This window comes from Cydia amplana, chromosome 23 (genome assembly GCF_948474715.1).
Source record: "Cydia amplana chromosome 23, ilCydAmpl1.1, whole genome shotgun sequence".
NCBI classification, from domain to species: Eukaryota; Metazoa; Arthropoda; class Insecta; order Lepidoptera; family Tortricidae; genus Cydia; species Cydia amplana.
Window position 1 is genome coordinate 3,224,640 of NC_086091.1, and position 14,378 is coordinate 3,239,017.

General features: G+C 34.6%; 1 protein-coding gene across 1 annotated transcript in view; it reads left to right on the forward strand.

Annotated features, from left to right (window-relative positions):
- Positions 1-2,611: 2,611 nt before the first annotated feature.
- Positions 2,612-14,378, forward strand: part of LOC134658785 (uncharacterized) — a 59,378-nt gene continuing 47,611 nt past the window's right edge. Inside the window, exon 1 of the mRNA XM_063514429.1 lies at positions 2,612-2,956. Within this exon, the coding sequence (XP_063370499.1) occupies positions 2,779-2,956 (178 nt within the window). The 5' untranslated portion in view covers positions 2,612-2,778. The remainder of the gene's footprint in view (positions 2,957-14,378) is intronic.

Here is a 14,378-nt window from a genome sequence, read left to right on the forward strand (position 1 = left end):
ATCTCAGAAATATCACTTTTCCCCGTAAAAAGCCCTACGGCTTGAATTAGCATACTACACAACTCATTCCATCCATACTGGTAAGCTAATACAACAGTGACTAAAACTTAAGATAATATTTTTACACTTAATCTTTGATTACGTCTTTCCAATGTAAGCAAAGGGAAACCTAGAACTAGAATACTCGTGATAACTGATAAATATTTAAATACAATAACACTGTCACCGATAAGCACAAACAATTTTATCGATATAAAAATAATCTGCGATATCGATATCAGGTTAATGTATGATTGTTTTCATTTCTTATCGTTAGTTGATTCAAGCAGTGGTGTTTCAATTTAATAATTTAAATTTATAGTTGAGTGATTTTATTGGATTTTTAATGAGTGATACAGCGGCGATTCCTCCCCCACCCCCTCCTAGGGTTAGAAAAAACAGTATGTATTTAGATAATATTTTTATGTGTTTTTAATGGATAATAGTAATATTTTTATATTTTTATGTTTTTACAACATAATTGGAGTGATATTTTTATTATACATAGGATAAGTAGCTGTTGTAATGTAAGTAGTACGTTGGATAACAAACCCTAGTTTTACAAAAGTTACTGCCATCTGACTTTCTATACAGCTACCATCAGTATGGCACTGACATAAACGCCATCGAGAACGTAATTTACTTTCTATACATCTCGCTCGTACTCGCATATAAGTGCAAACGAGATGAATAGAAAGTAAATTACGTTCTCGATAGCGTATATGTCAGTTTTGACACTGTCAGTGACTCATAGTACGGGCTCTGACCCACATTGTATTCCTTTACAAAAACCTAATGGCAAATATTGAAGTGCATAATTTTTTATCTAATATACTAAAATCTGGTAAAATACTTTATATTGGTCTACTTACTACTTAACTCAGGCGCTTTAGTTTCTGGTAAAAGGTAGTTTTCTAATCGTAAGCAGATATAAGTTATCTTGTAAGTGGTTATTAAAAACAATAACTTCTTTACTACTATAGTTAAATTGATTTTGTCTTTGATTACAATATGTATTTTCAGATTCATTTCGAATAGCATAAGTATTCAAAATAGTAATAAGTAAGAAACTAGCGGAACTTAAATATGTACATATAAGTCCAATCTTTAAAATCGATTTTATTTCGTTTGTTAAAGCCTCAGACAGTACGGAGGAATTAGACATGCAGGTTGACTCTAAAGGTTAGTTATATAACAGTTTGAACTATGGGGGTATTAACTGTCCTATCAAAATTTGGTGATCTATTTTTCGACTTTTTGAGCTCTCTGACTCTCTCCTGCCCGAAAATTCTTGTTGGTAAAGTTAAAACTTTTTCACATGTTTCAAATAGAACTTTCTTTTTCGTTGTCTTCATACATTTTTGTTGTGTTTTTGTTTGTTTTATATCGTTTCGCTGTTGTTTCACGAACAACGACAGTTCTTTGTTATTTAAATTTATCTCCTTCCCTTTATCTTTTAAATTTGACATGTTCTTGATTTGGGTTTTATGCTTTTATGTACCTACCTACTTATCTGTTTGTCATTTAGGTACTTTACACTGGTTTAGGTTTAGTCACGCTCTTTTTAGTTTATCAAACTATCGTTCGTCTGTTTTGAGAAAGGAAAAATATGTTCTAACTTTTCAGTTGTCGTATTAATAGGTACGTTAGTTTGTATAAGTTAAAGTTCTTGTTTTCGGTTCAAAGATCTTTATTTCTCAAAAGAATTATAATGATGAGAAACTTATATAACTTAAAACTAAATATTTACTTACAAAGTGTTAAACAATAAATTATTAATATCGAATCTACTTGACTTTTCAATACCCGCTTTGATACAAATGAATGACAAATTTTACAACATAAAAAGCGGCCAAGTGCGAGTCGGACTCGCCCATGAGGGGTTCCGTATTTAGGGGATTTATGACGTATTAAAAAAAAAACTACTTACTAGATCTCGTTCAAACCAATTTTCGGTGGAAGTTTGCATGGTAATGTATATCATGTATTTTTTTTAGTTTTATCATTCTCTTATTTTAGAAGTTACAAGGGGGGGGTGGACACATTTTACCACTTTGAAAGTGTCTCTCGCGCAAACTATTCAGTTTAGAAAAAAATGATATTAGAAACCTCAATATCATTTTTGAAGACCTATCCAGATACCCCACACGTATGGGTTTGATGAAAAAAAAATTTTTGAGTTTCAGTTCTAATTCTAAGTATGGGGAACCCCCAAAATTTATTGTTTTTTTTTCTATTTTTGTGTGAAAATCTTTATGCGGTTCACAGAATACATCTACTTACCAAGTTTCAACAGTATAGTTCTTATAGTTTCGGAAAAAAGTGGCTGTGACATACACGGACAGAGAGACAGACAGACGGACAGACATGACGAATCTATAAGGGTTCCGTTTTTTGCCATTTGGCTACGGAACCCTAAAAAGCAGTACTTCCATCTTACCATGATATTATAAATTTACGGAGCCCTGCTACCTGAACGGACACCATCCCGCTGTCCAAACAAGTTTTCTATACACGTTCTCTGTCCCACAATCAGAGCCTACACATACACGCACCAAAACAACCACCACAGCCACACTCCACCGCGCTGGCCGACGCGGCGCACGCCTACGTCCGCGCCGTTCGAATTTCAAAATAAAAAAATCAAAACGTCAAAGCATTCGTTTATTTTTAATTTTAAGGAATGTGATTGGTGAACGTTGGAAAAATATTATGTGCCATAAAGTGTAGTGTTTTAAAATGGGTTTCGGGAAATTGTTTTTGGTGTTAGTTTTTGTGAAATGTGTTTATGGTCAAGAGCAGGCCTGCTACGGTGCTGGTAGCGTTGCTGGTGCGGCGATAGGTGCCTTTATAGGGGCACTTCTTTTGGTGGCTGCGGCATATTATCTGAGAAAGTTGTATTGGAAGTCGCGCAAAGGTAAGATTTGCGTCTAAGTTATGTAGGTATGTACTTGGAAGTTGAAAACAACATTCTATTCAAATCAGATACCTACCTAAAAGTTTACTTGGTCTATGTATGATGTAGAACTTTTGTGTACCTAGTTGTTTATGGTTTATGCACATGACAAGTTGAATGCAAGTTGACGTTCCAAATTTGACTTGGCACTTTGACTTTGACACAACTTTGACTTACCTACCTAGAATACCTACTACCTAAATTCACACACACTGTGACACACTCGTCTGTAGCTGTACCTACACATCTAGGTACATACCTAGATGAAGCGGATTTTTTTTAACACAGGTCAAGGTTCCATTCACTACTACCTGTACTATAGACTAGAGTCTGTTCGGAAAGAGAAGAGTCGTAGAATGTATTGGGCTCCATACATTCCACGACTCTTCTCTTTCCGCACAGACTACAAAACATGGTAACATGTGCATTCCATATGATAAAGATAATAAAAGCGCATTCGGTAAAATTTGCACTTAAATCGGCAAAAAATACCACGTTTTTTTTAGGGTTCCGTAGCCAAAGGGTAAAAACGGGACCCTATTACTAAGACTCCACTGTCCGTCCGTCCGTCTGTCACCAGGCTGTATCTCACGAACCGTTGCCGCTATAACAACAAGGGTCAGTACTTGGATGGGTGACCGTTTTTAGGGTTCCGTAGCCAAATGGCAAAAAACGGAACCCTTATAGATTCGTCATGTCTGTCTGTCTGTCTGTCCGTCTGTCCGTCTGTCCGTCTGTCTGTCCGTCCGTATGTCACAGCCACTTTTCTCCGAAACTATAAGAACTATACTGTTGAAACTTGGTAAGTAGATGTATTCTGTGAACCGCATTAAGATTTTCACACAAAAATAGAAAAAAAACAATAAGTTTTTGGGGTTCCCCATACTTCGAACTGAAACTCAAAATTTTTTTTTTCATCAAACCCATACGTGTGGGGTATCTATGGATAGGTCTTCAAAAATGATATTGAGGTTTCTAATATCATTTTTTTCTAAACTGAATAGTTTGCGCGAGAGACACTTCCAAAGTGGTAAAATGTGTGTCCCCCCCCCTGTAACTTCTAAAATAAGAGAATGATAAAACTAAAAAAAATATATGATGTACATTACCATGTAAACTTCCACCGAAAATTGGTTTGAACGAGATCTAGTAAGTAGTTTTTTTTTATACGTCATAAATCGCCTAAATACGGAACCCTTCATGGGCGAGTCCGACTCGCACTTGGCCGCTTTTTTTGCTTATTTTGCTCTATTTTTTGTTGATGGTGCGGAACCCTCCGTGCGCGAGTTCGACTCGCACTTGGCCGGTTTTTTAAATTACATTTAAATAAAAGTGGATGTCTTAAAAACCCACTTCAAATCGGCACCGAAAAAATACCTACCATATTTTTATAGCATCACATGTTCAAGCCAAAGATTCCACTTGAACTTGGCTTTTCGAAAGCAATGACCTTAGCCACAGGGAAAATATTCAAACGAGTCATCTCGATGGATTTAAATAACGTTCGATTCTTAAACTGGAAACCGGCTCCATCGAGTCGAATGCCTTACACGGATTCTTTAAAATTTTACTCATTAAAATACCTTTTTCTAACGTTTTTTTTTAAATTGTGGGTTCATGTAATCATACCTTTACATTTTCCAGTTATAAAGTATGCATTTTGTCGATACTTTTATTTCCTCTGAGGTCATTCCTAATACGACTCTAGAATTCCCGTCATCAAGAAGTACGTCATGTTTTACTCGTTCATGAGTCAGTTTGTAATCTTCCTTGATAAAATAAACAAATTGTCATAGGTACAGTAAAATAGAAATAAAACGTGTAAAACGTGGTATTATTTTTACGATTTGCAAATACAACTACAAATAAGTTACTTGAAATTCCAACATAAACGTTTTCGTATTGCTCATTGCGCAAAGCAGTTTTTACAACGGAAGTGCAAAAGGAAATGCATCAAAGTAGTTCTAGTCTACTGCTTTGTAGGTTTACCTATAGGTATCACCCGAAATTACATATTATTTTTTGCTTTACGCTTGTTATAGTTATTTTAACCCCGAAAAGGGCTGAATATAGTTTTTTTAAATAAATTATAAATGTATTATGCCATGCATATATTTGTTTGCCAGTCTATTCGTTTTGTCTGACTACTTACAAAATAAATGTATACAGCCATCCTTCATTCAATGAATATAGAAAATGAGCTAAGACGCTCGTCAAATTTAATATTTCATATATTCATTTTATGTTGGCTGTAACTTACCAAGAATGTCTGAATACACCAGTGAGAAGTGCATTCAACGTGCTAAGTGGATAGTAAATAGTTATGGTGTGTCACAATACTCACAATCACAGCTTTCAGCTAAGTATTTTTCAAGTGAATAGTTCGATTGAAGTAAAGTAGTAGGTAGGTTTAAAATTTACCTATTTGATTGACAATAGGGTTTGCACGACGGATCCGAAATGTATGGGAAGGTCCGCGGATCCGAATCCGGATAATTTCATACATTTCGGATCCGGATTGCAAACCCTAATGTCCCTAATTGACAATCAAATAGGATGCCTAAGAAGAGAATAAACCCTTATAGGGATAAGTTCGCCTTTGTACATTGTGTACTTACTTTCTATTTAATTGTATCTTAACCTGTCTTATGTACAATAAAGTGTTTACATACATACAATTTAGTTATTTATTTTGATTTGGTTGAGACAGAAATAAATTGACTAAGCTCAAAAAACGCTCAGCTAAAATACTACACATGTCTACACAAAATGTTTGGACAGTAATTTGTGTGCCAATGACATTTCTTTGACCTTGATCTCGACTTTTTTAAGTCTTAACTTGATTGCACTTACATAGCTTTCTAGGCACTTAAATATTAATCAAAATTTATTGTTCAAATTACAAGAATTCATCACCGCGAATCTGCTAATACTCGTAAGTAACGACAACGTGTTTACACTCGATGCTCACTAAAAGCGTATAATTCAAATTGACGAAAACATATACTAAATATAAAGTCTTACCTACTCATCAATAAAGATGATATCGCAATGGCTAGTTATTATGTTAAAAACTCGGCTGCCTGTGCGTGCTTGGCTTAGTACTTACTTATACCTTCTTAAGATAAGACAGGTAAACTGACCTACTCTGGCGTACTATTACATAGTTCACATACCTGAACGGCATATTAACTCAACGCAAGTTGTAATAGTGGAAAATTCTGTACCTATTTTGTATAGATAAGTCACATTTTCTGCTTGTTCTATGATAAGCAAATACACTGTGTAGTGTGTACACAGTTAGTCACAAGACTGTCAAAACAATCAATTTTGCAACATGGTTTGTATCACTCAATTCTGTGAACTAGCTAGCAAATTATAATATAAGTACCTAGGTAAACTAGGTAACAAACCTAAACCGTGATATCCAAGTCGTTTTCTTGTCTATAAAACATTCATTCTTAAATAGCCTTCATTTGGGCTTACTGTAATAACAATTGTTAATAAACACGACAAATAAAGGAAATAGTAAATGTAGGCAATCGTGTATTATTATACTTTATATTCAAAAGTTAACTTTATATTTCGCAATTAACAATGAAATACGTACCCAGTTATAATTGCAAGCTATTTAAGTAATTATTAGGGAAGTAACTTGATACCGGATTATTAACTTCCAATTTTTTTACCAATCAATAATAGAAATATAGGATATTGTTCGTCAGAAAGTTACAAAATACTTCCTCGGGTATAGTACTCGTATACTATACCTAACTACAATAACTACTAGATCGGTATTTATCATGATTCCTTTAAGCGTACGTTTTTGATTTACTACGAATAGGAAAATTAAAATTGACTAAAGGTATCAAAATACATTTCATTCAACAAGTCATTTATATTATATAGAACCTCTGCCACACGATCTTAACCAATAACCACATACCGAAATATAAATGTAATATTTTGTTTTCAAGGATGTTTCCCTTTCAGTCTAAAAAATCTAAACTTCCTATTAGATAATTCTTTAAAAACCGGCTCAATATGTCAAAAGTCGCATAATAATAAACAATAACATAACACAGTACATTTCCAAAAGTACTTGCAACTCACGTATACACTTTCCCTAGTCACGTATATCTAATGACTGGAAGCGTGAGGCCTGGCACATGTCATTAGTTAGGGAAAGCAACCAAAACTAACTTGGTAATAAACTCCTACGCAGCCGTAACGGTCAATTTGGCGACGCTGATATTTAAATTGATTGTGTTAGGTTAGGTTGGTAAGATGTTAGTTTCGGTTACTGGTGTAGTTATTTTTTGCCGTTTCACGAGTAATTCGTTTCAATAAAACGTCTTAAAGACGTGTAAGTGGATATTTTGAATTATTTTTAATAATTTCTGTCAAATCATACGCATTCTTATGAATGAAGTAAAAATGCACTAACTTTGCACTTTTGCAGCGACAAACCCCCTTATTCATCACTTTTTACAAGCATTCATTAGTTCATTCATGTTTAAACATAAATCCCATTCTTACAAATACACAAGTCAAAATAACAGACCAAAAAAACGATTAATAGCTTATTGAGGTTTGTAGCGCGTTTATGAATAACGCCATAGTGTGAAAACTGTGAAAGTGCCTACCACTATTTAGGTCATATTTCATTGTCATAGGAGTTTGACATTAAAGATGGCACGTTCACTGCTCGGCCTCTTCTGACTTAAAGAAAATCCCGTAAATATAAATTTATAATTGTAGCTCGAAATAGATTGAGGTTCTAATGAGCTACTCAATTAATTCGGACAACTCACGAACGATCGGGTGTAGAGGATAAACAATTTAATTACTGCGATCCATAGTCATGTACGTTAATTAAAAACTTAGAAGGCTTATTTAACCGAACGAGTAAAAAATGTGCTGTCGTTTCGCAGTAGGCTTTTGCTAAAATAAGTGAATGGCTGGTTATGTCGTGTTAGGTAAGATTTTGTTTTTACAACACCATTTTGTCAGTGCCATTAGTATTGCAAAACAAAAGTGTCATAGTCAGACATCGTAATAATAGTGACCGCTCTAAGTTTTGTTTATAAATATGTACCTATAAAATTTTATTGAAATTATCAACCCCAAAATATATCTTAAAAACCGAAGCTGGCCTACTATTATTAGGGAAAGGTATGGATAGTTTAATTTATCGATACGGGAAGTCTCTACCTGAGGGCCTACCGCGAACCACGTTCGACGTGTTACCTCCCTGTCACACTTACGTACGAATTTACAAGTGCGACAGAGAGGCAACACGTCGAACGTGGTTCGCGGTAGGCGCTCAGATCCGATCCGATTTCTGTTCATAGTTAAAGAACCAGCATTTTATTAAGGAACGCATTTTATTTAGACGGAAGAATCGGGAAGCACCCATAGCTAACAGTGGATATTGTAAGTATTTCAAAACAAAAGTGTCATAGTCAGACATCGTAATAATAGTGACCGCTCTAAGTTTTGTTTATAAATATGTACCTATAAAATGTTATTGAAATTATCAACCCCAAAATATATCTTAAAAACCGAAGCTGGCCCACTATTATTAGGGAAAGGTATGGATAGTTTAATTTATCGATACGGGAATAGGGCTTGCAAATATTCGAAACTTTCAGATATTCGAATATTCGACTTTTTCTGACAACCTATTCGAATATTCGAATAATTATTCGAATATTATAAAAAATAAGAAAAGGAACGAGAAATCGGTTTATTATCGTTTCATTCAAAAGCTTTTTTCACATATTGCTAAAACTGAGGATATTTGGCAGAAATCCACTTAATTGACTAGATTTTATTATCCTACTATTTATAAGATGCCCACATTTATAAAAACAAGTAAAACGCCAAAATTAGACGTATTTAATATTTCTAGATAAAACTTATTATAAATGCGTCGTTGCGTGAAATAATATAACTTTAACCATCCAATCACCTAGGTATGTAAGATATTTTTTTTAGTAGGTAATTATTTTCCGATTTAAATTAACTTGTAATCACTCAGACGCCTGTAAAAAGACCTTTAATTTCATTGTATTTTGAATCTTTATTGACTTTATTTGTTTTGGCAAGTTATTATTCCCAATGGTCGGCTGATTATATAATATTGGAATATTTAAGGCAAAAAGCTAGTTGAGTACTGGGTGGATTATTCGTCAGCTAAAGGTGCATGGTTAGATTACCAAGTTGGGCAGGTTTGGTATGATTAAATTTGAGAATTGCGATAAGTGGCAAGGTTTAGACTTCAAAAATTCGCTTAACGTACGCTTGTACTGAATAAACAGAATGACCCTTTAACTTAAAACTTACGCACCGTAAAAATAACATACTTTTTGATTTCGTTTTCTTTTAAATTGAGTTAGGTTTCACTGTATTCACGAAGTCTATCGAGAGGAATACAGTAAAAATATTATTTCCTTCATATTTGGGTACCTACCGTTCCTCATTCACTGTAAATACCCGTAAAACACACAGAAACTGTAACTACAGCGGATAACATAGATTTTTTTATAGTAATAAAAAATATTCGAATATTCGAATCCTGAGCGGCCGAATATTCGAATATCAAAACAGGTCGAATATTCGACAAATTCGAATATTCGAATATTCGAATTGCAAGCCCTATACGGGAAGTCTCTACCTGATCCGATCCGACTTCTGTTCATAGTTAAAGAACCAGCATTTTATTAAGGAACGCATTTTATTTAGACGGAAGAATCGGGAAGCACCCATAGCTAACAGTGGATATTGTAGTATAAATTCTGCACCAAACATATTAAAAATTCTCTTATAAATAAAAACGTCAATCGCGACGCCTTACAAGATGTGTGAGTGGAGTGAAAGGTGCAAATAACAAATAATAAAGACCGGGCACAGCAAAGTAGAAATCTCAGTAGCATCGTATACTAGATAATCTAGAGAGCTAACAAGCTACATACGGGTATCTTGTGTAAATACAGAAAATATACTTGAATACCTAAGATGAATGGTGAAACGTAACTGAGACTTACATGCGTGTTCATAAAATTATGCTTTTCACGTTTAGTTCAAGAATTACTTATGTAGTAGAAATAATTCACAGCAGCACTTTTTATACTTGCATTAACTGTAGAACACATTGTCGTAGTCATCGAAAAAGAACTTTGAGAAAAAATTACATACATTTTGGCCATAGATAAAAATTAATTCTAAGAACTTTATTTAGTTTATTTTCTTGAACAACTTGAAAAGTCTTAGAGCTCATTAGGTTGACAAATTTCTCTGGTATAATTATTATATATAAGAGAACAGTTTCTATGTACAGTAGTTATTGTAGTTAAACGTACATAGATTCAATATCATTTAAAGCAGAGAGCACAGCGAAAATAGGTTTGACGAAGTAGGTAACTAAAAAGGCAAAAAGTGTAGGTATAAAAACAAGCTAAAAAGTTTGTGAAAAGATTTTTTTAAATTTTTTCGTCAACAAACCCGTTTATTCTATTGTTATCGAATCTATTCGCAAAACAAGATTATAAAATCGGTATCACCGTTAGGAATGCGTAAAAAGTTTGCCAGATTTAAAACCTGACAGGTTAACAAAAATAAATTAGTTCACGTGAAAATCATATTGTATGAACGCAGCGTAACGTAATTAAAAATGTAGAATTAAACAAAACGAAAGCCAGATTCAAGCTCCGATAAAAAATGTGAATCGCATGTTATTCTAACTCATTGGCAGGAAATTCTTCGGCCAAGTGTCAGTATCAGCAAACGGTGAATGTTTAACACTTTCTGTTTACTTTTCGTGAGTGGTTTCACTTGTCATATCCGTCGGAGACCCGTTTTGTGTCAACAGAGGAGGTTCCTGTTCAAAATTATGAAAAATATTTGAGTTAAATTTTTTAACGTGAACAAAATATATTGCTTATAGGTGAATGGTGAAAAAAGATTTGGGGGATTAATATTAGTTATACACTGCAAAGTTAATGTATGATAGTTCAGTTACTTGGAAAAATAATATGAAAATATATTTTAATCGCTAGGCTTAGGTCCTTTCCCTCTAGGTTACATCTGACCTTGTAACTTGTGTCAGTGTCGGTTTCGTAAAAACTAAAGCCTAAGCCAATTATTGAGATTAGTTGCTAAGCAGACCCCAGGATCCCTTGGAAAAAAAGCCGGGACAACGCGAGAAATACATATTATAATGATTGTTTAATCAGCGTAAAAATGGCGAAAAGCAAACGTTTTCAAGTTAATTTATTAATTAGGTGCATAAAAATATTGATTACTAAGTATACATCAAATCAATCAGTTTTTATTAGATAATCAATCAAATTAATTAATTAGATTGTTTAATAATATTGTGATATGGTTATGTAAAAATATAATTGCATAAAAATATACAAAAGAGAAATCGAATACTGGTACTTAATAAAAATGATCACGCATTCGAATAATTATTATTTAGCACTGCTACTTGTACTACCTAACGGTATGTAGGAGACCCAAAAAACTAGAATAAATAAGTACTATAAATACCAATCACCTGCCCAAAGCGAACATGCCAAAAAACACACACCAAATACGACTGAAATGGGTTTTAAATAACTTGTCATTGGCCAGTTACCTTAAACGGGGTGAGGTCCTATTTCATATGGCGATCCGGTTAGGCCGCGTACAGTTATGCTACCGCGGACCGGACTAAAACAGCTTTCGAAGTTACGAAAAAATTACGCTGACGGAAATGTAAAATTCCGTCAATCGCTAATACGGTATGATAGGTATGGGTTTGGGTAGGATTTCACGATTTTAAAAGTAGCAAATAAATTATAATAAGCACTTAAGTCTTTAAGTGTAATAGATGAACAATTGAACACAAACAAACCGGTCAACAAAATACCTACTTCCTTTGCTAAAAAGTGTGACTGTCTTATGCTTATTAACATTGAAAACTGGTTATTTTGAGTCTAACAATGTCAAATGATTATTAGTAAAAAAAATATCATTTTCTGTTACGCGGAATAAAACTTAAATAAAATTTAGGTAGGTACCTACCTGTTTATATCTACCTAAAATATTACGCCATATAAAATCGTTTTCCAATCAAATAAATGAATTATAATAGCAAACCTGTAAAGTTAACTACGATAATTTGCATACATCTTTAGATGTAGATTCTAATGGAAATAATTTTATATAACTACGTGAAGTAAGTATGTTATTAACGTTTAACAGATCGTTTCCAATGCACTTCAAAGATTCTCGCATATAAAAACCAAACAATAGGTTTTTAACACAAAGATTCTCGCATATTTTCTGTACACGTGTAAGTGTATTAATAATTTAATAATAACAACTTGAGAATTTGATGTGTGTGTTTTATCATACAAGCTGAATATTTCCTTTACTACGTAGTTCATTTTTCATTTAGGATTAGTACGTTGATTTAGGAATGACCCAGAAAATAATATCAAGTTCACTCAAATCCTTGGAGGATACAACTAAACGGAGTAGCCATTAACAGGCTTTCCCCTCTGTCGAAAATAGGCGGCCAACGGTCATACACAATGTATGGACTGACGTTTATCTGACATGGCTATTTTTACGTTACGCATACATTTGACGTTCCCCTCCCCCGCAAAAATCGGCAGACTGTTTTGTACAGAAAATTACAGACATGGAGTCTCCGTTTGATTATATCCTCCAAGCTCAAATCAATTATACTTTGTCATAAGTGTCATAACTTGAAAACTTAAATGGTCTTACATGTGACGTCCCACAGGTAAAGGTACTTTTCTCAAAAATGGACGGCAAAGTCGACGTTGCCGGTTAAAAAATAGGTCGCGAAGTGCGTAGTTTATGGTCATTCAAAAAATTAAAAAGTTAAAAACATTGCAGTCTCGATTTCGGGACTGCAATGTCGCATACAAATTCCATTATTTAACGAGTTCCAAACTTTTTAAAACTTTAAATGGCCATATCAAATGAAGGCATAGGTCCCTTAAACAGCCAAACAGATGATCAGCACTTATTATTATAAAGCCTATAACAGACTATCGCACCGCACCGCGACCTTGGAGCGTCGCACCCATAAGTGAGAGCGAGAAACAGATATCTCTTTCTCGCTCTCACTTATGGGTGCGACGCTCCAAGGTCGCGGTGCGGTGCGATAGTCTGTTACAGGCTTAATGTTGGTACCGCGACTATTTAGGTGTCTCAAATAGGTTGGCGTATTTTCAGCAGAAAAATACACTTCTTTTTTTTTTAAAGGCGGCAAGCAAATTTTTTTAATAGTTGTATTTTTTTCTGTGATAATTAGAACGTTGCTTCTGTAAGTTCTGTAAAATATTTCTATTTCTTGCACCATTTTTGAGAAAAGCACTATATATGACTCGGCTGGAAGGCTACTTGCTGGCTTCGGATTCAATTAAACGGACTCCCAAGGTCGTCCGTTTAAAACGAATCCTCAGCCTGCAAGTAGCTACTTCCGAACCTCGACAATAATGTACTATTATGGCGGTTTTTCCGTGGAACGTCACATATGTTGTTTTACCCTTACTATAAAATAAACCTTTTGTTCCTTCTAAATATTGGCAACGCACATTTTACACACCGAGTGTTTGTAAGCGTCCATATGCTAAAAAAATATACCTACTCAGGTGGAAAACCGCTACTTCAACCTATACTATGGGTAGTATGGGTATTGTGATAAGTATGCCGGAAAGGAAGACATCTTGACTCATATTTAATTACACAAACGGGTCTACCGCGACTCGTAGAAGTTAACAGAGAAATAAGATGTTTCTATTATATTATGTATTTTGTAAAACTAGTTGATAAGATTGTTGTAGTTGGCCCAGGAAGCGATGGCTTGATGTCGTTAAGGAGGACATGCGTGCCAACGGACTCACCACCAGGGACGCCGAAGATCGGGCAAAGTGGACACGAAGGAGTCGGAAGGCGGACCCCGGGGCCTCGCGCCCCGCGCCCCGGCACAGCTGGGATTGACGCCAGGATGATGATGATGAGTTGATAAGATTGTTAAATGGCTCATTGAATGATATCGTAAATAGTAATTTTTCGTTCCACATTAGCAATTTAGCATTAAGGTTATTTGCAGTCGGTATCATCACTACATAGTATAAAACAAAGTCGCTTCCCGCTGTCTGCCCTATGTATGCTTAGATCTTTAAAACTACGTAACGGGTTTGCGGTTTTTTTTTTAATAGATAGAGTGATTCAAGAGGAAGGTTTTTGTATAATTTGTTAACCCGTGCGAAGCCGGGGCGGGTCGTTATGAATATGAGTGTCGATTCCAAGCTAGTTTACTCGCAGAGTGAAAGTAAATTGAGATAAAAAATCTAGA